Raw genomic sequence first — 22532 nt, 5'->3', positions numbered from 1 at the left:
GCCATCTGATCTATTTGAAGATGTGCCAGCTTTTTGCAGTGGGGTTGACCTCCATTACATTTAAAGCTCCCTTCCAACCCAAACTGTTCTATAATTCTGTGATTTAATTGCTCTCTTTGTCATGACTTTTAATTATTAATTAAACCAATATGAAAACCAGGTGATTATGAATGCCCGGGGAAAAGGTATTGGATTTGGATATCTTTTATTGGATTAACTATCTACTGCAAGTGCTTTAGTAACTATTCAAATTTTTTTCCTTATCAGTTTGGACACACATAATGAGTTCAATTAAAAAAAAGAAGACATACTCTCCTTCAATTTTCAAAAAATTTTGGAGACAGTCATACAACTATCTACATATCACTTGATACATAATTTGATTTCCTAAATTAATTGCATAGTCTCCATAAACTGCCTAAATAATCAGTGCAGAAACCTGTTCTGTTCCAGAGAACTGTGCAAGTGTGAAACTTGGTATCAGCGCTTTAAATTCTGAGTATGAAAAGAAGGACAATTAGGACCTTAATTTCAGAAGTTGAAAATTTCAGGTACAACTGAGAGCAACAAACATTGGATTGTTCTCTGCCAAAAAGTGAGGAAAAAAGTTTATAATGAATTTGGGCAGATCAAGTAAACAAAACTAGAAAACATAAAAATATTAAAAGAACAATTGTGATCAACTCAGACTTTACATATCCTGTTAAAATTTGCTTTAAAAGCAATCAAAATGTGACTTCTCAGATACATATATCACAAAGGCATCATATAAAATTCAGCAATGATAACTGAAAGCAGAAGAGAACCTTTTCTGACCTAGATTAATGGAGCCTATTAGTGTCAGTTACATAATGTTTGTACAGTCCCAAATAGCTCTTATTAAGGCAATTGGTTTAAAATTTAGAGGAAAGATAACCTTAAGAGATTGAAGGTCACTTGAAGACCTGCCTTGAAGTAAAATTTTTGATAGCTGCAAATTTATCTTTCCTTTTGAGCGTGGACATTCCTGAAGAATTAAACAGGTCCTTAGAGTTTCATTACTGTGTTGCCTGCGGTGAGTTTTCTTCATTGCTTTTAGAGTCCAACTTAATCTTTCAGAAAGGGAGAAGGTTAGATGTGGATAGATTCATTCAGATTCTGGTTTTCATAGGCCATTAAAAAACTAGGATTCAAGGTTATCAAGAATGTAAAAAATTACTTTGTTAAACCTGGCTTTCTTCTTTGTCTCTTATATTGCCTCTGATTTTTTTTTTTGCAAACTGAATCTCCAGAACATAATGAATTCTGTACACATTTAAATAAAGAAAAAGGGAAAGGACGAAGATGTTGGTTCTTGGGTCTAAAACAGCTTTATTTATGGGTCTCTTTGCCAAAAGATGTCAAACAAATATGGTGATTCTTAGCCTGTGAAGGGCCATAATTTAGACTTTGATGATGCTTGTGGATCCCTTCCAGCTCAGAATATTCTGACTCTCTGATTCTATGACTTTGCTGTGTGTCTATGACCAAAAGTTAGAGGTATTAGGCAAGGTAGTAGAAGCTGTAGTTATTATTGATATGTTTATATTGTTAAACATATCAATTTATATTGACAGAAACAGGTTATGAAGTTAATTGGTCTGGCTACTTCCACACTTTTAAATTCCTTTTCCCCACCAAAGTAGGGTGTTTGCATTTAAACTGCCTATTGGAAATTATTTCCACCAAAGCTAAAATCCCAGACTATTTGTGGAAATTGTTTGGCGAGTTCTAATTATACTAGGACATGTCATGATAGTTACTCCAAGTCAAGGACTACAAGGTTTTAAGAAATATTCAAGGTTTACACAAATTTGAAAGGCATTTAATAAGTAGCTCTGCTGAACCTCTGGTTCTTTGTGTAACCTGTGTTAATGATGAAACACACAGCATCTAAGCATCATAACTTTTTCATTTTGCTTGATATTGTTTATTATAATACTCTAGAGATTTGAAAGCACTTGATTCTTTGTTAAATTTGGGACTCAATTTTCAAAAATACATGCTGCTGGATTGCTTTTTAATTTTTATGAAAGTAAATTAGCCAATTCTCTCTCTGTACAGATAAAAATACTTGCAATGGTTTTTGGTTTGTTTGCTGGATAGTTTTTATGTTTTAAAGACCTAAACTTTTATCGTTATTATTTCAGGGGATTTGTGTCTGCCAAGTATCATATCTAAACATTAGGAAAGGGCAAACATTATGGTTGCTAATGGAATAAAGAAGGAGAAATTGGACAATTAGATACTACTCAATTTGACTTCAATCCCTCTAAAGAAATTTGAAATAAATAAACAAAATACCTGTGTGGAGCAGAAAGATGATAAATGACTGCTCTGAAGGATTTTTCAATAACAAATCATGACAACCAATCTAATTTTCTCTTGTGAACATGTAAATCCTGTGGATGTGTGACAGGAGGTTGCTGCAACATATCTTGATTCCAGCAAGGTTTTTGACAACTTCTGACATTAAAATATTTTAAACAAGTATTATATGGATTTGGTTGTACAGATTTTGTTGGATAATCCAATATTAGGTATAGATGGTTCACTTTCCAAACTGACATATTGACTAGAAGTGCTGAAGAGGTGACCCAGATCCAGTTCCCTTGAATACTGCCTTTATGGTGCATTAGCAAAAGTAAGCCTACTAATTTTACAGACATTAAGCTTTAAAACACCATGTTAAACATATGAATGATCTTGCCTTATTGAAGAGTGAATCTGAAAACCAGGATTGAAGCCAATTAGTACATGGCATATATGCAAGAACAATTAAGTATATGTAAAACACTGGGAAAAAAACTGAAGAGGTAGTTGCTGCAAAATGCTTGATGGTTTTCTGGATGAGATAAATTCTTTTAGAAAGGTCTGGTTCATCCCCCATTGTTTTACTAGAACTCAGACATGACCCTATCTGCACAAGCCAGTCAGATAGAGAAAATATGAAAAACGGGTTCATATTTATGACTTACTACTATGGTTTATTATTACAGTTTATTATTACGTCTGTATGCTGTAATCAGGTACAGGGTTGACCAACAGACACCCCAAAAATTTGCATTCCTCTGGTATACGTAATATTCCTTTCCCCCCCGCCTTTTTCTCCTTGCAAATAAGGAATTCACCCACAATTTACTGCTTCTCCATTGGCCCTTATTTTTTCTGAATTTTACATGCTCATTTGGCTATTTCAGCCTTAATCTGTGATAGCACCACAGCTGTCTGCAAATCAGTCCCCTTTTTCATTATCTTTTAGCATTCTCCATCCATTATTCACTTTCTTTTAGTGTATTTCACCTTCTGGTTTGCCCCCTTATTGATGTTTACCCCCTTGTTGGCTTCAGCTTCCAGCCAACTCCTCCCTTCACACTGTGAGCGACGTCCAGCAGTTTCTCACACTGTTACCTGTCTGTTTAACATCAGACCATGCTGGCTGCTCACCTGCACGCCAGAACAACCATGGTGGCTTTTGAGAAAGGCAGGCACTGTGGGCTGTACCTAAGCCAGCTACTGCAGAACATGCTAAGCCTTCCTGTTGCTGTAAGGCCTTGGCCAGAATACTGCCTCTGATTTTGTGCACTGTGTTTCTGAAAAGGCATTGACCAGAGGTTTTCTGTGGCCTCTGTGGACAGGTTGAGAAAAATACAGAGGTATGAAAGAAATATTCAACAATGATAACTTTTTGCTCAGAGAATAACATCTGAAAAGCAGCAAAGAATGATGGCTACACCAGCTACATATCCTTGTTCGTCTATTTTTGCTCCATTTGTGAACTAAGTTTTTTAATTCTTCCACTTTAAGGTGAAAACCATTTGAGTCTTTAGTGGAAAGGGCAGTAATTATGATTACAGTGAGGCTGATTCATGCTGGACATGAGAAATAAAGTGCTAGAATAGATTACTGAGAGAAAATAGGCAGCCTCCACTATAGGAGAGGTCCTGAGAACATTAAGGAAGCATTTTTTAGAAACAAAATACGTATCAGGGCTACTGCATTTTTGAGAGGGTAGGATAATTAGTTTCTCAGAAATAAGTTTCTCTTTTCTACTCTGTGTTGTATAATTATAAAATCATAATTCTAAATAAGAAACTTTTCAAATATGAAGGGTTTTCTCATTGTTCCTCAGAGCCAAACTGCTGCTGCAGGTGTGCCATGGACCTGTTTGCCTGACTTCATCCTGCAGCATACAAGAAGCCCTGCACCTACTCTTGAAATACCATTTTTTCTTCCACTTCTCTTTCTATTTTTTTTTCTCAAAAAAGAGAAAAATGTTTCTAAAAATATAACATATAGGAATAAAATTACTTTATCCTTTTGGTTAGTCTGGGAAAGTTAGGTTCTTGAAGACTATAATTTTACAACTTACACCTGTAGAAAGGGAGCAGGACTAAATTCCTTTAAGCATAAAGAGACAACATAGAGATAGAATTCAGATCTTTGATTTTTTTACTTTATTTATGTGGGAGGGCAGCTTTTATTTCCTAATGAAATTGCCTTGATTAGCTTCAGAGACTTTTTCTAGCACTTCAGATCCACAACTGAAAAAACTTTAACAGAAGAAGAATCACTTAAAAACACTGAGCTTTTTAACCCCTAGTCAGCTGATATGCAGTGCTGTGAGGTATAGATGCTCTGTGAGATAAACAGCTATAGTTTGAAATCATTTCTTCTTTATTTTTCCACTTATTGTTGTAATATTGCTAAAATACAAAGCAGACATACTAGAAAAAAAATTTGTGAAGGACATTAATTTTTCTTTAGTTTGCTTGATTCCTGCTGCATGAATAGTGCTACTGATCTGCTATAAGAATGCATAACCATAAGGCAATTTACTGGTTGTAGCTGTCTTCAAGATAGTGTTTTGTGGTTTGGATCCTAACTTGAACAAGAAGGCTGTAATGAGTAAAGGTGAGAGGCATCAGGTCCAATTTACCAGCCTCCTGTTAAAACAAGAAAACAAAGAGAAAAAACTTTTATTGCTACCCAAAAGGACTTGTAATCTAAATTTTGCCCAGGTAGACAATGCCTGGGAAGATGCATGAATTCAGGTACATGCCTATCTTCATAGTTCCCTTCAGCATAGTGTGGATATGTTGCTATTTGTGGTGTTCAAACTGTGCCCAGCTCGGAGTTACGAATTTTGTTCTTGAACTAAAGCACAAAGAGAACTTGTGTCATAATTTCTGAGTTCCTCTATGCTTTGCTCTTCAGAACATTTTGTTTTGAATAGCAGCCATTCAGTCGTAACTGAATGCAACTGGTGTAAAATGGAAAACAGTAATGTAATATATCAAAACTTACAGCATTACAATCTTATATTTTATTTTTATTTTGCTTTTAGTTAAACTTTATGTATGTGTAAGGACTGCTTGTCCCCCCCCTCCCAGTCCTGCCCCAATAGCTGTTTTCTTCAAAATATACCATCTACCATTGTTTTGGAAAAGACCCCCCAAAATGATTTAAGATGCCTCAAGATGTACTTCTCTTTGCTTTCTTAATTTGTTGTAGTTCCAGTGTGCCTCATGGTATGACACTGGTTCTTAACTTGCAGGTCAGTCTAGCATCTCTTGTAGATCATTATCCCACTTAAATTACATAAGTGTATCTGTCTGTTCTGATGTGTCATACACAGATATCTATTTGATTTTCTTTCTTCAATTCCCTCCTGAGTGTTTTGCATCACTTACTTTTCATAAGTATTTAACTAAAATACTATATACAAAATTTACTGCTACTACAAAACTGACTGCTTTATTAAATTTAACACATTAAATTTCCAGTCATTGCAGCATCTAGATGCTTTATTACTTCAGGAAAACAATAAGTGCAAATAAGAACTTTCATTTATCTGCTATGATTGGATTACATTTTGTTAGTGACTTGTTTTATCTCCTTGTAATGAGTGCCATTGCTCATTTTCTTCTTACGGGAACTTTTGGAAGGTGTATTAAAGCATGTTAGAAACTTCATATATCAATGATATATGATGTAGTGAAAGCAGAGCTGAGAAGGGACAGTCTGTTGTGTAATGCCTTGTGATCTCTCCTGAAAACTTCAAATGGCAGGTTTCAATCAAAAAAACAGAATATTTTTTATCCCAGACTAACATTCCCTCCCACATACTAAAATCACATTAAAATCTCAGTAACCCAGTAAGCCACAGACAGCCTGTAATTAAGTAGCAACACTTGTTTGCTTTTGTTCCATAGAGATTTTGTTGAAGTGAATAATAATTATTTCTCCATTTCTGAAATCTAAAAGACCATTAAATAAACCAGTCAATAGGAAAGATATGTAGAAAGAAAGTAAAACCCCCTAAAACTATATTTGATATAATTCTTTTTTGTCTGTGTGATTTGACATTAAAACCCTGACAAACTGAATATATAATATCATCTCAGTAGAGTAGCAACAATTTTTATTTTTATTTTAAGTAATGTGATGTCTGAATATCCTGCTTCAACACTTTTGCTGACTACTATAGAAACAATGTTTTGGTGAGAATTATTCAATTTACAGAACAGCAAATCAAGAACTGAAAGGGCTACTGTATTTATTTTGCAGTTTTATAGATCTCCTTAAAATGTTAGTCCTGGAGCTCAGAAGAACAGTATGGTGAAGGATTGTCTGGCTCAACATACTGATTTATTATTCATTTATTAATAAATTGATTGACAAAAGACATAATTCGTACATTAAATACCAACATTAGAAAGCAATTTGTGAGGTCTTCATAATATAGGTATGAAAATTCATCCATACTATTAGTGAGGGCTTTGACATTTCTTCCCCCTGTAAATCATTTCCTTCTCTAAGTGTAGCCTTAGTTGAAAATGAGCAAGCTGCTCAGTAATACTTGTACACTCAGATTGGTGATTCACTCTAGATTTAAGTACCTGTTTCAAGAGTAATATGTTCCTCTTAATTTATGCAAAATGGAGCCTGGAATGTTTTTGCTTTGTTATTTTTCAGTAAAGACATTTATGATATTCTGCTACTATACCATGGCATTCTTATTTATGGCATTTCGTTATAAATCTGCATTTGCCTCAAAAAGGAAGCATTCAATCTTACTTCTCCATTTCATTTTTTCTTAGCATTAATTTATCTGGAAAATAAAGGCATGCATTGTAACACTCCTAACATTGTCTACCTACTGGATTTGATACCTAACTCTTTGAAAACATTAATGTGATAAAGCATGTATGAAAATGTATAAACTCTGAAAGACAATGAGTGTGACAAAGACTTTAATAGTTGCAAACATGAGCCTGGTGAAAGCTGTTTTATTTCAGATAAATTCAGTGATTTGTTTAGAGGTAATTTTTTAGAGGTATGTGTAATAGAAATATCAGTATGCCCAAGTTTGCTATAGATAAGGTATTATGGTTTTATAAACTGCTGAACTACTGAACTACTTTGGTACATGTAGATTTTCTGCTGGCTCAAATGAGAGTCTGCTTTGACCTGCCTAGGTGGCTTTTAAAACAGGGATTATTTCAGATAAGATTCAGACTACCTGTACTACAAGTTTAAGTCTCTTCAAGGACTTCTGACACACTGGCATTGTACTGTATGCTTCAAGAATATGGAAATGCTTGCAAGGCAAATGTGAAGTAGATGATGTATCCCATGCTACTAAAACCATGATCCACTGAGAAAGAGAACTCTAATTTTCAATTTTCTTTTACAGGTCATACACATGGGATGGGTAAATGAGAGGCTTGAAGGAACTGGTTCATCTCAGCTCTACAAATTCAAGTTTCTGGCCCTGAAGGGTTCATCCTTCTACATTTTCAGCACTCCACCGGTAAAAAAATTGATATTTTTGTATCAGTTTCATTGTAAATGGAAACCTGTTTGTTACGTCTGGGTTTGTTTTCCTTTATCAAGCAAAGTTTTCAGCTGCGATTTCAATGTAAGTTAAAGTCACAGATGCCACTGAATTTCAATAAACTGTAGATATTTAGCATCTTTCAAGATCCTCTGAAAAGTTTGCTGTATGTTTTGTTTTTGAAGTTGTCAAGGTCAGGTTTTATTTTGGTTGGTGAGGCCTAATATTTCTTCCTTTATTTATTCTAAGGTATTTTGTAGATGCAATGAGTTGGTAGTTAGTCTGCTTTCTGAAAGACAAGATGCATCATGAAATAAACCATCCATACATTGGATGATACTTGGGGATTTTTCACACAAGCAAGGGATCAAAGTGCTAAGCATACAGTTTGGACAAGTCTTGCTTTGATCATTTATATACCTCATTACAAAAATTCTGTTTCACAACAGGTGCCTTATAAAATGTTTTTCTAAAAATTAATTTAGAAGGGTGATATGGAAATGAGCTGTAGAATTCCAAAAATGTTTTAAAACTACCTATACTTACCACATGTAATCCTTTATTGAATTTTTCCAGAAAACCTTTGCCTTAAACAAATGATAAAAGAATAAAATGTGGACTTAGCATGAAATTTCGATTATACAACTTGCCTACAGTTTTGCTCAGAAGGTGCTCAGTCTCCCAGTTTTGTCTGCTGGTCCAAAGAAAATCTGATCTTTTATATGTGTACTCTCTGCAGTACCATTGAGAAGTGCATACTTTTCAAAAGTTATTTGTGAACCTCAATGAAATGCAATAAGTAAAATTTCCCCCTCTCTAGATTGAAATTATTAATCCAATGATTCCAATTAATTTCAAACATTCTTAAATGGCCAACAGTATTCTTTTTAAAATGAGACAACACATGTGGGAAAAGCAGGGGGATTCCCCCTCTGAAAATTGGGGGTTTCATATGTTAAGCCAAGGAACTAAAATTTGATACAATTACTACAATATAATTAAAATGTAATATCCAGAAATATTAAACAAATAAATAACACACCAAATGAATTATATTCCTCTCTAAAGTTAAATTATTGTCTTCAGACCTGTTTCTAAGACACATTTTTGATATAATTAAAATTGTACATATATATGATACTAATGTAGGATAAACTACTTCATTTTCCATTTTCAGCAATATACTAAGAACAGGCAAGTGGGGATGACTGCTAGTAGAAATTACTTGATAGAATCTGTTATCCTTTTACAAATTTTTGTTGTAGGATCCTTGGCTTTCGAAAAATGAACCAAGGGGATCCCTTTGATCAATGTGTTGTGCCACCTCAATACTATGATGCACCAGTAAATGTGAAAGAGTCTATAAATCATAAAACTTGTTGACCGGTTTTCTTGCTCGTTTAACATGCCCCAGATGTCTCTCATCAAGGAAAAACCCCCCCAAAACTAAAGGCCAAATTCACAGTTTCCAGCAACCTCCTATGTGGAGACTTTAAACCTGGATCTAAAGCTTTGAAGCTGATTATCATTCTCCTGAGGCCACCTCCAGCCCTGGCTTTTGTTGATGTCCCTCCCTGCAGGGCAGCAGGGCCAGTCTTGGGCCCCACGGCCCTGCCCAGCCATGGTCCCACAAGCCAGGGCCACCCAGGGGCCCATGTCCAGCCCAGCCTCAGTCTGTCACTGCTCCCAGGGACACGGCTGGTGCCCCGAGCTGGGGCTGGCCCTGTCCCCATGGCTGCCCAGTGCCCATGGCTGCCCTGCTCCTGCCTGGGCCCTGCTGGGAGGGGGCCACCACTTCAGTGCAGCCCGTGTGGCAGTGGTTTCTTCCTGGGGCTAAAGCAGAGCTAACGCAGCCCTGTTTGAGCCGATGCTGCACAGGGATGGTGCAGTCTTTACATTCTCTCTGCTCACCCAGCAAACTGCCTGGGGCTGGGACAGGCTGGGGGGGCAGAGCCATGACAGCTGATTTACATAGAGCAAAAGGGGTATCCTGTACCATGAAACATCATGCTCAGCAATAAAAAATGAGGATGTGATCTTCAAAAGTAGCCTTTGACTGGAGAATGGCTAGGCGTTGCTCTACTTGGGGTGAGCATTGTGCGATTGTCTTTGCATGAATTGATTTCTTCCCCTTTCCATCACTTATTAAACTGCTGTCTTCTTGCCCCATGCGTTTTCTTGATTTTGCTCTTCCGATTGTCTCTCCCATCCCATAGCAGGGGACTGGGGAGTTAGTGAGAGGCTGTGTGGGTATTTGGCTGTGTGACAAGGTCAATCCACTGCAGGACCATGAGCTGGGACCTGCCTGGCAGGGACCCTGCCCTGACAGACCCCGGACAGCTCCCATGGCACTGGTTCTGTGCCACGTGTCCCAGCTCTGTAGCTGGAAACACAGGTCCCCCCACAAAACTGTGAATAGAGCTCTTTCACTTCTTTTAGAGACATTGGATGCTACTGCTCTTACTGTTGCTCCTATGGAGGCTTGTTTTTTTTTTTACTATTTTAAGCAGGAAAAAAATTAAAAAAGAAAGACTGTTCAATCACAAAAATACAAATGTTTCAACTTACTTGATCTCTAGAAGATACAAATTTAACAAAATTTATTTCAGAGATGTTGCCATTGCTATTTATATTCTAAATCAGTTGCATATCAGTGTATCAATATAGTGTGCACAGAGCAGATGACCTATAAATTCTAAACTTATCTTTATCCATAATTTTACAACTGCTTGTAAAAGGATGTAGTACAATTTCCACTCTTTTTCTATTTCATTGTGTGTAAAAGATGACATGATTGTAAATACAGCTGCTCATTTTCATAAGAATGGAAAACATAGTTATATATGAGCAAAAATAAAGAAAATTGTGGAAAATAATGGATACTTTACTATGAAATAAATCACTATGGCAAGTAATATTCTATTTATATGCTATTGCTACAATATCTCAGATGGTGATTCCAGAAATGTCGAGGCTTCACTGCAGTAGTAAATATCAAGGATCATGTGATTAATAGATAAGGGTCCTTTTGCATCCCTGAAGTGGCTTATCTGATTGTATTTAAGAAATTTACAGATTTCATTTACACACTGCTATATTAGAAATGTGACCCATTTCTAAAAACTGAATATCTGAAAAACACTGCTGAACCAATAGAAATTATTCTTGTGTAATTTTAAATATACAAGCAGTACTTTTAATGCTCTCATGTAAGTTCTAAATACTAAAAATAATCTTTTTTTAAAAAAAATTCTTGGGTTTTTTTTTGTTTGTGGTTTTTTTTTTGTTTTTTTTTTTTCCATTAAGGAGCGAAAAGATGATTGAAATTAATTACTCTTTACTTATAAGTATTTCATCTTCTCCTTAGACCTTTTTAGTACTTCTAGGAAGGTTGGATGATTCTGCTGAATTCTCAGATAATACAGCCTTTGCTGTATTCCAGTAATAAATATTATCAGCACTTCAATTTTTTTCCTTTACATTTATTCAAATATTTTTAATATTTTGGGGGGCTCTGGAGACTTCTAGAATCAGAGTCTGTGTTCAGAGAAAGTCCAAGAGTATGTTATGTTAATTTGATTTCAGTGATTTTTGAAGTATGATTCTCTTTTACATTCACACCATATTTCTTTATTTAATGGTGATCTCTGAGCAGGCATGAAAGTCTTTTATGCCTATTGCTAGTTCTTGGCTTCTTTTCTCTGCCTCTGTTGAGGTCAGGATTGAAGGCACTCAAGATTATATTTTGTGTTCAGACTTAGGTGTTTATTTTTTCTTATCTATGTTACAGTCTCACAGGCACTGAGTTCTGCAGTATTCTACTAACAAGGTGCAAAATGGCTAACTATCATTTCTTACAAGGTCTTTTAAGGCTAACCTATCCAATTAAAGAAATTGCACCTAAATTATCTCCACTTTTAACCCAATAACAAATCACTCAAAGTCCGTAATGCAGACTTCTCTGTCCAATTACAAAATACCACCCAAACCCATGCAGAAGAAGGAAGAAGGTAAAGAAGAAAGACCAGCCTCTGCCCTAAAACCTCCATCTTTCTCCATATATATTACTATATTCTAAAACCTTAAACTCTTAAGTTTTACACCCTGTGATGTTGCACACTTCTAATCAAACTACACACCCATAATCTCAGTGCTATCAATCAATTTTGGAAGCCTTGTCCGCAGCCTCAGGTCAAATGCAGTGCTCTCTTGGGAGCCAGAGTCTGTCAGCACAGAAAGTGTAAAATTCTCAGCATCCAGAACTCCAACACCTATTTTATAATTGCAGAGTTCTCTTACAGAGCGTAATTTCATGAGCTAATTGCTTACTGTGTGTGTCAAAATGAGTTTAACTTAATTGTTTTCTCTCTATTTTAAATAATAACTTTTTAAAGAAAAGCCAATTATTAACTCACATATTTGAAGGTAAATATATTTGGAATTTAAGTTTGAACTGATGATAAGATCACCTGGTCTATGTAAAGCTAGATTTTTTCAGTTTGTTTATTTTCAGAACTCCACTGTAATGCCTGTTTTTAAACCATGAGGAAATTGCAGAAACACATGCTAAAGTAAAAAGTTTTCTGCAACACTTGGAACTTTTGTAACTCTATATACCTCTTTTAGTCTCTCATAAGAGACTTGGAATTGTAATTTCAGATTCCTATTTTTTGTAACCCTGTTTGGTTTTATTATCTTTCTGATCAGCTCAGTGTTTACCTGTGAGTTTACAAATGTCTTAGTTTTGCAATGTTCCTGAAAGGATTAATATAGCTAAATGTCTGCAGAACCAATTACTCAACACGTACTAAACTGGGTTAGCTATGAAAGTGGTCTGCCAATAATATAGATAACAACATTCAGCTCCTCTTGGTCATAAATTCATATAGTAGAAGAACACAAATTAAAGTAGAAACTTACTGAATGCTAATTGAAACTCTCATGCAATTTGATGCTATTCCTGAAACTGTCTGAACTAAATTCATATGAATGCAAGCATGTCTCATTGAGTCATCTATTCTGAATGGAGCTGTTTGAAATGTTTTGTCAAATGCTTCATAAAAAATAATAACACTGTCATGCCAAGAAATTGCAATCTATAGAATACCTGCAGGAACAATTCCAAGGGGAAATAATGAGGAAAAACTACTTTATTGACTAAGAAATATACTTGGGTATCTCATTTATCTTAGGTACTTGTTACCCAGTTATTACATGTGTGATGATGGATAACCTGCAATAAACTGGAACATTCTTTAAATCAAATGAAGGATATCGCAATTTTCATGAACTTTCCTGATTATTTCCAGGTTTTCTTCTTGACTAGGACTGTATGGTTATTTGTGGGGTTTTAAAAGTAAAGCAGTCTGTAACAGTAACATTTTAAACTTCGACATGCTATGATAGTGCTGATAAAACTATAAATAATGTCAGCTGTCTGTTTAGATTCTAGTATGTAATATGTTTATTTTGCCTCTTTAAAATTCCTCTCAACATGCTTTTTTATGTTCTGAGCACCTTGCACGCAGCGGTATTCAGACTGTTTCACACTCTAAGTATGGCAACCTTTCTCTGACAGACACAGGTAAAGAAAACCTTGGCTTATATAGGTGACAGCAGCTGTCACTATCACTGCCTGCCTCTGCTGAAAAAGTCGCATGAGGTTACACAGCATCAAAAGATGAAAGAGATGTGTGGAATAATGGGAAGAAATCTGAAGTACTCAGAGTAAATTCAGTGGCACAGCAGTGTCACCTTCATCCATCATTAATGGTGCAAAGATCCCCAGCAGTTAAAATTAATCTTCAGGTATCAAAACAAATGATATGAACAAATGAAAGTCCATTCATATCTCAACAGGTTTCAGGTCATAGCCTATGTCACCAAAGCCAGTGGCATAAACAGCAAATGAATCAGTGCTTATGCTTCTATGTCTAGCCACTTAGAGCAAAAAAGGTTCTCCTGCTGTTAACTGAGATGGAAAATATCCTTTCCCTTTGAAAAATTCAAGACCAAATAATAAACTAGCCTCCATTGTACTCTAAACCTTATATTGAAGAAGCATGAATATCCCTTTGGAGTATCAACAGTAATGGGCCAAAACATGTATTATTTAATTATTTTCTTTTCAAAACGGCCATCAAAGTACAAACTATTTTTCTGGACATAAGATTAATCAAAGACCTGCAGTGCTTACTCTATTGTGAGCCTGTTAAAATGTACATTTCTCTATGAATTAACTTTATAAGTCCTTTGTTTCAGTTCTTTCAAAACTTAGGTTATTTCTTATTTGTGCAATAATTAAATTGCAAAAATCATATAAAATATTGAATGGACTTACAAAAAAAAAAGTAGAAATGGAAACCTAAAAAACAGAAAGATATGTCTTTAAAAATTGCTGCCTTTTTATAAAGGGATGGGAGGACAAGTTAGTACCTAGAATTTCTTTACATTTCTTTTCTAAACCAGCTGACATAAGATTTAAATTTGAAAAAGTTTAAGTAGTACTATGTGCTTTTATCATGTAGCTTTAAAATTACGTGTATGTAATGTTTTGAGCTTTAATTTTTGCAACATTTCTCATAGTAAAATAAAGTGTGTAATCTGTTTTATATATTCTAGTGGATGTATTGTGTTCAAGTCATGTTTGCCATTTGATTGTTAAGATATAGAAATGATGAAATGGAGAATCCTAGAATGTGAGTCCCTCTATATCCTGAAAAGATGTGGTGCTAGAAGTTCTAGAGTTCTTCAGTCCCATTTCAGTCGGTGATTCATAATATCTAAATTTAATAATCCAAAAAAACTAATCTAAACCTGAGAGAAGTTGGGAGAAGATTAGATTATTAGATTTAGTTCTTAATAATTAGATTATTAAGAATTAATTCAGATTATAAGATTAGAAGGAAACTAACACCAAGTTCACATTACTCCTCCAAAGGAACCTGAAGTTACATTTCATAACTAACAGAAGTCCCATTAGAGTCCTGTAAGTGTTGTACTGGTTTGGAATCTCATAAAGTTATTACAATTCTGTTTAACAGCTTAGAATTTTAAGACACTTGAAAATTAAACATTAAATAAATTCTAAAAGAACCAAAACATGTTGATATCTCCATGCAAATCATCAGGAGAAATACTAAATTTTTTGAAGGTGAATTATGTGCTACTGTGAACACAGAGAAAAAGAATCTGTGATTGAAAATGTTTTGACAGAAAATTTTTTCTTTATGTTAATTATTTTAATTTATTGTTTCTGCTTTCTTCCTTTTGGTTGGGATGTGGGAATAGGACAAAGCTGTATAAGCCCTAGAATTTTAAATTATTCAAGTTACTATTAAAGTTACCAAAATACTTATTTTCATATGCCAAAAGCCTCAGAGGTGCAACCTAGTCAAATCCTTCATCTGTCTATGCAGCCACTCCTGTGCATTCCCCAAGAGCTAGGATTTTGCACTAAAACATATAAGCAAAAATGATACATATTCCCATTGAATTTTTCCTATGTATGAGTTCTTTTTTTCTTTTTTCCTTTTTTCTTGAACAATATAGGCTGGGTACTGTTTTTAAGAGAAAACAGATTATCACATCATATCATGAAGTAGAATTTTAGTAAAAACTTCAGTCATTCTTGCTATTTAGATTTTAACAGCCTGTCATGTCAACAGGATTAGGTAATGAAATCAAAAGAAAAGAAAGTATAGGTGTTTTCATATTATTGAGCATGCAAATGATATTTTCCTTGATTTTAAATATTGCAGTCACATAGTCCTTTTCCAGTTTTAGAATAAATATTGAGTTATTGCCTCCCTAGTGCATGTAAATTCAAAACTGAATTTTGGAATACGTCTTGATGTATTGATTGTAAGATTTCTTTCATATTTAGACATAAAGCTGAATGACTCTGTGTTTGAGACTGAGTTCTCTGTGTTAGCATCTTGAGAAATAAAATTGCTTATGTAACTAACCACAGAGATTACAAAGACATTTCCATCATACTAGGAAAAGAAGAAGTAAATTATTTAACACATTTTAATTCCTGTTTCTGTAAAAATTTAATACTATTTGCAGTCTTTTCTAAATGCTGAATATTAAATGTAGTGATAGGCCTATATTTAAAAGATCCAGTAGAATAATGATGGGTGAAATCTTTTCTTTTTTTTTTTTTTTCATCTAAACATGATTTTCAAATTAAAAATGTGTTAATAATTTTTTTTTATATTATAGGTGAGCACACTAGACTGGGTACGAGCTGAAAAAATCTATAACCTCTGTGAGGTTCTATTTAAAATTCACAAGGTAGGTTTCCCAACGATTCCAGTGATTTTATTTAGTAAAGTTAACCTTTTCCTGTTGATGATAAGCTCAAATTAATCTCAACTAGGAATAACTAGTATTCAAATAGTTCATCTGTTGTTATAAAAAGCTATTTGGAATTGCTAAGGCATTAGCTGTGGAAGTATAAGAAAATATGGAAAAGGGGGTAAGCTCCAAGTGAACAAGTTACTAACATGTTTTCTTATTGAAGAAAGTTTTCAGTATTAGAGCTGAATATGATACTTCAATATGAAATATCAGTGAGACACACTGCTAAGCATAATGATATTAGTTTTTTCTTAGTGGGTCAGATTTTCAAGCAAACATGATAAAAAATGCTCTTGCTGTAATTCTTGATCCATATAAAGGTATTTTCATTTTTGAAATTAAAAATATAAAATTATGTCCTTGTTGTATCATATGTATTGATTGTTGTATCAAGTATTGTAGTGTTTTTTTCTTTATAAAGGGCAACATGTCATGTTTATTTCCCATAGAATTAATTTTCTTCCCCCAACTAGAAAAACTCCATGTTTTCTGTCTAGCTTGTTCCAATTAAAGATTTGCATCAAAATATTAGCACTTTATGGAAATAATTGGCTTATGGAATATATTGTCTAATAAAATGCATCAGATAGATTAATTTTGTTCTCCAACAGAAACAAAACCTTTGCAGGTGAGATAAGGCTACTGTGAGAGCCTATTTGCCTAGGAGAGTAAAGAATATTTTCACACCAAAAAAACTATCTTTTCAGATAAAATAGTATTTCAGTGAAAAATTAAAGCTCACCTTTAGTTCTCACCAGCTGCTGCCCTTCTCTGCTGTTTCTCTTTGACCACACGCTGATGTGGTGGAAAAGGCAAGTTGTTGCTGTTACCTGTAACAGATCCTGCACGGAAGCAAAAGTGCTTAAGGTTTTTGATTTGGTCTTTTTGGGGGTTGTTTGGTTTGCTTTGGTTTGGGGTGTGTAGGGGTTTTTTTAGTATTGTAGGGCTTTTTTTATTTGTTGGGGGTTTTTTTCTGATGCAGGTTATTCAGGGCATGGGAAGGAAGTGTTTTGGCGGTGCCATGCCAGGAAAACATTAGTCCTGGTGTTCAGGACTGGAGCACAGGAGGAGAGCCATATTCTTGTAGTCCTGGCATTAATTTATGTGACCATGTCTCCAGCTGGGAACATATGGGGAAATTCAGGTCCTTCCCATCACTAACATACCAACAAAAAGTAGATGTTCTGTCACAGATCATTTATTTAGTCTCTTTCATATTTTTTATAATTTTAGTTTTGGCTCATAAATAAGTCAGGCACCAATGAAATATATAGACATTAAGCCTTTTGGGAAGATATTCCTGTGGCTTGGGTTTTGGTTTTGGTTTTTCTCCTATAATTGTTACTGCTAAAACTCAGTTGTTCCTGGAATTTTATGGTAATTTCAAGGATATTCTGTCTTTCTGCAGCTTCTGCAATACTTTTTCATTAAGAAAAAGAAGTTGGGAAATAAACTACTCATGGTTCAACTCTTTAATGTTCTTGACATTTTAATAAATGAATGCCTAATTGCCAGTCTTCATGAATAAGTAAGCTAAAGTGCAAAAGCTTGAATTGAACTCCTTAACCTCTTTTCTGTTGATTCTTTGGTATAAATGACAATGAGGCAAACAGAAGAAATCCAAAAAATTGTAAGAGATTAAGGTTTCTGCATTAGATATAATAGGCTTATGTTGTAAAAGCTGCCATTTGGGGAGGGGGGTTCTTAAGGATTTTCAGAAATGCTGGTTAGAACTAGTGCAAAACTGTGGGAGTGTGTGTTTTGTATCTTCTCACGAAATATGGATTTTAAGGAGAAGTGTTCTTGTTACACACCTAATTGTAAACTTCTCATCTATGTTTATTATAATGCAAGAGTTAAACAGGGAAAATATCAATCCAATATGGAACTTAAATTTTAAAACAGAATGTTTGATATATTTTAGATTTGGATGCATGTATACATAAATATAAATACACAAATATGTGAATTAAAATTCATATCTATAATATGCCTTTGCATATTTCTGTTCATTTGGTGGTAACAGCCAGATGATTTGAAATGTAATGTCTTGCATTGCATGTGTTTATTCTTATAGCTTGCCTCATAATTCAAACTCTTACTGTGATCCTGTACATTTTTAAAAGTCATTTGTCTTAAGAACATTTTATTTTCTTTTATTGTCTGGTATTTTCACATGAAAATTTTAAAAAAATGCTAATATAGTAGTCTAAAACCCAGGATATGCAGCACTGAGTCTTGAAGCACATGTAATATCTGTCACTCCATAGCTGCTGAACACCAGAATATATGCAGGAATTTTGTTCAACTTCCTTTTCAACAGTGCAAAGAAGTGTTGTAAAATAACAGAGCTTCATCACGTCTGTTTTCTCCTCAGGTAGTAGCAGGGCCAATTTTGACAACACAGTGCTTTGTACCCTAGTGGCAATATGTGGTGCTCCCTAGATGCCCCATGAATCATTGCTAATTATTTTGGGGGTTCAGTCTTTTCTGCCCCATGATATCAGAGAGAAATGGGGATAGGGAAGGATTCTATCTGAAAAACAGAAAAGTAAAGATATGTGTAATTTGGAAATTCAAGCTGTGAAAGTACTTAGATGTATAAGTTGTATCTTTTTAATTTAGTTTTATTTTCCTCTATATTTATGTTAATCAATGAAGTCTTGAAATATTAGGGAAGTTTCTTGTATTAATTTCTTTACATTTACAAAACATTGTATTGCAGGTATATTTTTTTATTATGAAAGTTTAATGTAAATTTTCTCTGCTTTATCTTGAAGGTGATGGCAGGATCTTGTTTCAGTCTCCTTGTAGTTACAGAACAGCGTTGACAGCTATTGGAGGACATTCCCCTGTTGTCATTTCTAGAATTAGCCCTGGGGTGCTTGAAAAATTACTGCATTCCTTGGGGTTTCACATATTGGAATCCAAGTAGAATGGATTAATTATAGTCTCCTGTAGAGCTGGTATATAGCTCCTGGAATGTATGGAAACATTCAGGGGTTTCCTTCTTTTTTCACTGTAAGCAATGTATTTGTACAAACTCCCTTTAAATTATAGATGTATTCCTTAGGTAATTTTGACAGTACTTTGGAACTGCAGGAGTAGCATGGATTAAAAGATAGGGAATAAAGCAAATAAGAAGCAGAGAGAAGCTGTCTTTGACATAATTATTTAACTCCTAGAACATTTCTTCAACACAATTGTTGACATAATGACATAGTATATCCAAGTACCCATCACTTACAGAAAGCAGTGTTGCTTCAATTGTTTGGTTTTGCCAGATGAAGAATCACATACTGAAACATATCTTTCAGCTCTGGCTTGCTGATGATTGCTGGCTACAAGCAAACTTGTATTTAGGTATTCACCAGGACTTTGATCTTGAAGACCAGAGGCCGTATTGTTTCAGTGTCATGGTTGGGCATGGCAAGAGCCACTATTTCAACGTAGAGCTGGGCAGTGAATTGGCAGTGTGGGAGAAATCATTCCAAAGAGCAATTTTCTTGGAAGTTCAAAGAACAGGGGTAAGTAGTGAACAATTTAAGTCATTTAATCTGCAAAATAAGTATAAAATATTTTGAATTATTTGTATGTTTAATAATTTCATTCAATTGATGTCCTCCATGACTAAGGATGTGAGTACATTTAATACAATGAAGGCTTCTGAAAGCTTCATCATCACATCAATATTTTTCTGACAATGACTGTGTAGTACCAGTCAATGGGCATGTTATGACAGATTGAAAATTGAAAGTAATCATTTGTAAGTTCATCTTGATTATTAAAAACTGGAAATTAATATATTTTACCAACTTGAACATTTTCTTCCAGAAAGCTAATTTTCTTCTCATGTAAGGTAAATATTATATGGTTTACATAATGCTTCTGTATTCAAAGAAATATTTTGCTCTTATATTGTTAATTGTGAATTGGGATTGGCCTTGTTAACATTGGAAGAGTTTGAGGACAGTATAAAAGTGAAAAGAAGTTTGTAATAGTCGTGAATTTTCAAAATTAAACAGTAGAATTTCACTTTCTGCTGGCTAGTAAATCTAGATCCATACTCTCAAGTAAACTGGACAAATGTTAGGGGAGTGTATTCATTGAGACTATAGACCTCCTCCAATTAAAAATACATTTGCACAGTTTAACACAAATGCAAACTTGATTTGGTGTGCTCAGGTTTCCAGTGCCCTGTGAGCCTCCTAAAGACATTTGAAACACTGAGAACAGTGGATCTCACCATTGTATAAACACGACTTGCAAGGAGCAGGAGTCCTATGGCAGGTGGTTAATTAGCTTGTCTAAACTTCCAGATCTCTGGGATTCTAAACAGGTTTCTGGGTTCTTACAAGGTACTTAATTAGAACCCTTCTATTTGTCTCTTTGGACTGATGAAGGAACAAAAAGATTTTTTAGCAGTTCTAAGCACTGAATTCCTGAGAAGGAATGCATTTCTTCAGGAAAATATTGATCCTTATATATATTATCCATATAAAACCAGATAACATGATTGAAATTAAGTATAACAAGCATGCAGATTAGTTGGCTCTTTATCTGATTAAATTTCTGAATATTTATTGTTAAATCTCAAAGCTTGCTTTTCCCTTACATCTTTAAAATTAAGGAATGATTCTTTGCTTATGGAATGATCTTTTGTCATTTGAATCAGTCATCTAGACTCATTTCACACAAAATACATTAAATTTCCTGCAGCTGTGGTTTAACCTATCTGAAACCTCCAGGAAAGTAATTCAAATAAAATCTTGATTATAGTGCTCAAGTCTCCATATGTGTTTCCTATGTCTTCATTTTCTCTCACATAGTAGGATACATCCAAATTTACTGTAAACTACAATGTCAGTAGAGTTCAGAGTACTATGGTCAGTCTCCAGCAGTGAAAAGTCTTTTTACTGCACTATTTTCTTTCTCCATTCAAAGCATAAATTCTGTTGTGAGTGCCTTTCTTTTCAGAACAATGTCAAGAGCAGCATGAATGAGGTGCAATTTAATATTACATAGAATATTTCAAGTCCTAGAAAAAGAACTGGCATTCCAGTACCCAGAAAATTCAAGCTTTTCACTGGTTATGTCAGTGTGTAAAAGTTCTTTCTTTTGGAGAATTTTGGAAATTATTTTTTATTCATAAATGATTGGGCAAGATTCATGGCAGCTGTTGGATTGCATTGTGCCATTTCAGCTATTCTTATTTAAATGGAGCTTGGTCCTGTTTGATGTAGAGTGTAGTTAAGATCTTGCCTATGATTTTTTGTTAACCCTTCCCTGTACATACCCTTTGTATTTGGTGTTTCTATAATAAGAGCTGTACTTCTGAGAAGATTCTGTCCTTACACAGTCTATGAAGAGAAATGCTAAGGTGCAGTGCTCCTTTTGAATTTTATCTGCCGGTGTTATGTCTTTGTTTTGCAATTCTTTTGAAAATGGCAGCAGCAGTAGATGACAGAAAGAATGCAATAAAGCAGGAAGAAACACCCCTCACAATATTGCTCCCCTTTTAGCTATCTTAAATCCTTATTTCTAGCTGCAATTGTTTACAAAAGGTTTACCAAGAAACTCTGAAATTTAGTGACCCTGGTGAAATTAATCTATTTGCAGACAATGATAACAAACAAACAGATGTTGAATCCATGTACTAGAAATACATGGGGGTTTTTCCTAGAAAAACTATTGTAGTTGCTGATGGCATAACTTGGATAGATGAGGGCAATAAAAATGCAGGAGAAGTGAGGCAGAAAGGCAATTGAAAGAGAGAAAAAGTGTTGTTGAAAAGTATTTCCATGAGGCTGGTAATAAAAGTCAGCATTGCAATAGTGGAAGATAGGTAATGAAATCCTCTCAGTCATATACTGAAGTTAAATTACCTCCTGCAAATCCCAGCATGAATACTTGTTTCACCTGGAACATCCTAAACAGTGCAAGATAAATAAATGATGCTCATATTAGGTAATTTTTCTTTTGGTTTTTTTTTTCCAAGATTTTTATGGTGCAGAAAATCTTAAAAAATAAGAGATTGGTACATTTTCCAGAGCTCTTACTAATTCTTTGACTCTTCAGCATAGTCTTGTCAATAGCATAGGATATTATTCCACATTGTTTTCAATTATGTCTTTTTTAAATTTCTAAATCAGTATTCTTGCTTTGCCTCAGACTAGTTTTTCCAAAGGAAATTATTTTGACTCATCTGAGTCTTGGATATGGTTATTAAATTAATGCAGAAACATCTCAAAGGGATGATTTGGATCAGTTGTGTTCAGTAGGAGGATGGAGGAGAATACTGGAATAGTGG

The 22532-nt window shown here is 34.5% G+C and overlaps 1 protein-coding gene across 1 annotated transcript in view; it reads left to right on the top strand.

The window, feature by feature from the left end:
- Positions 1 to 22532, top strand: part of SNTG2 (syntrophin gamma 2) — a 116853-nt gene that overhangs the window by 70737 nt on the left and 23584 nt on the right. Inside the window, exons 11-13 of the mRNA XM_058020809.1 lie at positions 7718 to 7834; positions 16085 to 16156; positions 19540 to 19749. Coding sequence (XP_057876792.1) covers positions 7718 to 7834; positions 16085 to 16156; positions 19540 to 19749 — 399 coding nt within the window. The remainder of the gene's footprint in view (positions 1 to 7717; positions 7835 to 16084; positions 16157 to 19539; positions 19750 to 22532) is intronic.

The sequence above is a fragment of the Melospiza georgiana genome, chromosome 3, assembly GCF_028018845.1.
Source record: "Melospiza georgiana isolate bMelGeo1 chromosome 3, bMelGeo1.pri, whole genome shotgun sequence".
Classification (NCBI taxonomy): domain Eukaryota; kingdom Metazoa; phylum Chordata; class Aves; order Passeriformes; family Passerellidae; genus Melospiza; species Melospiza georgiana.
This window is presented reverse-complemented; position numbering and strand designations above follow the sequence as displayed.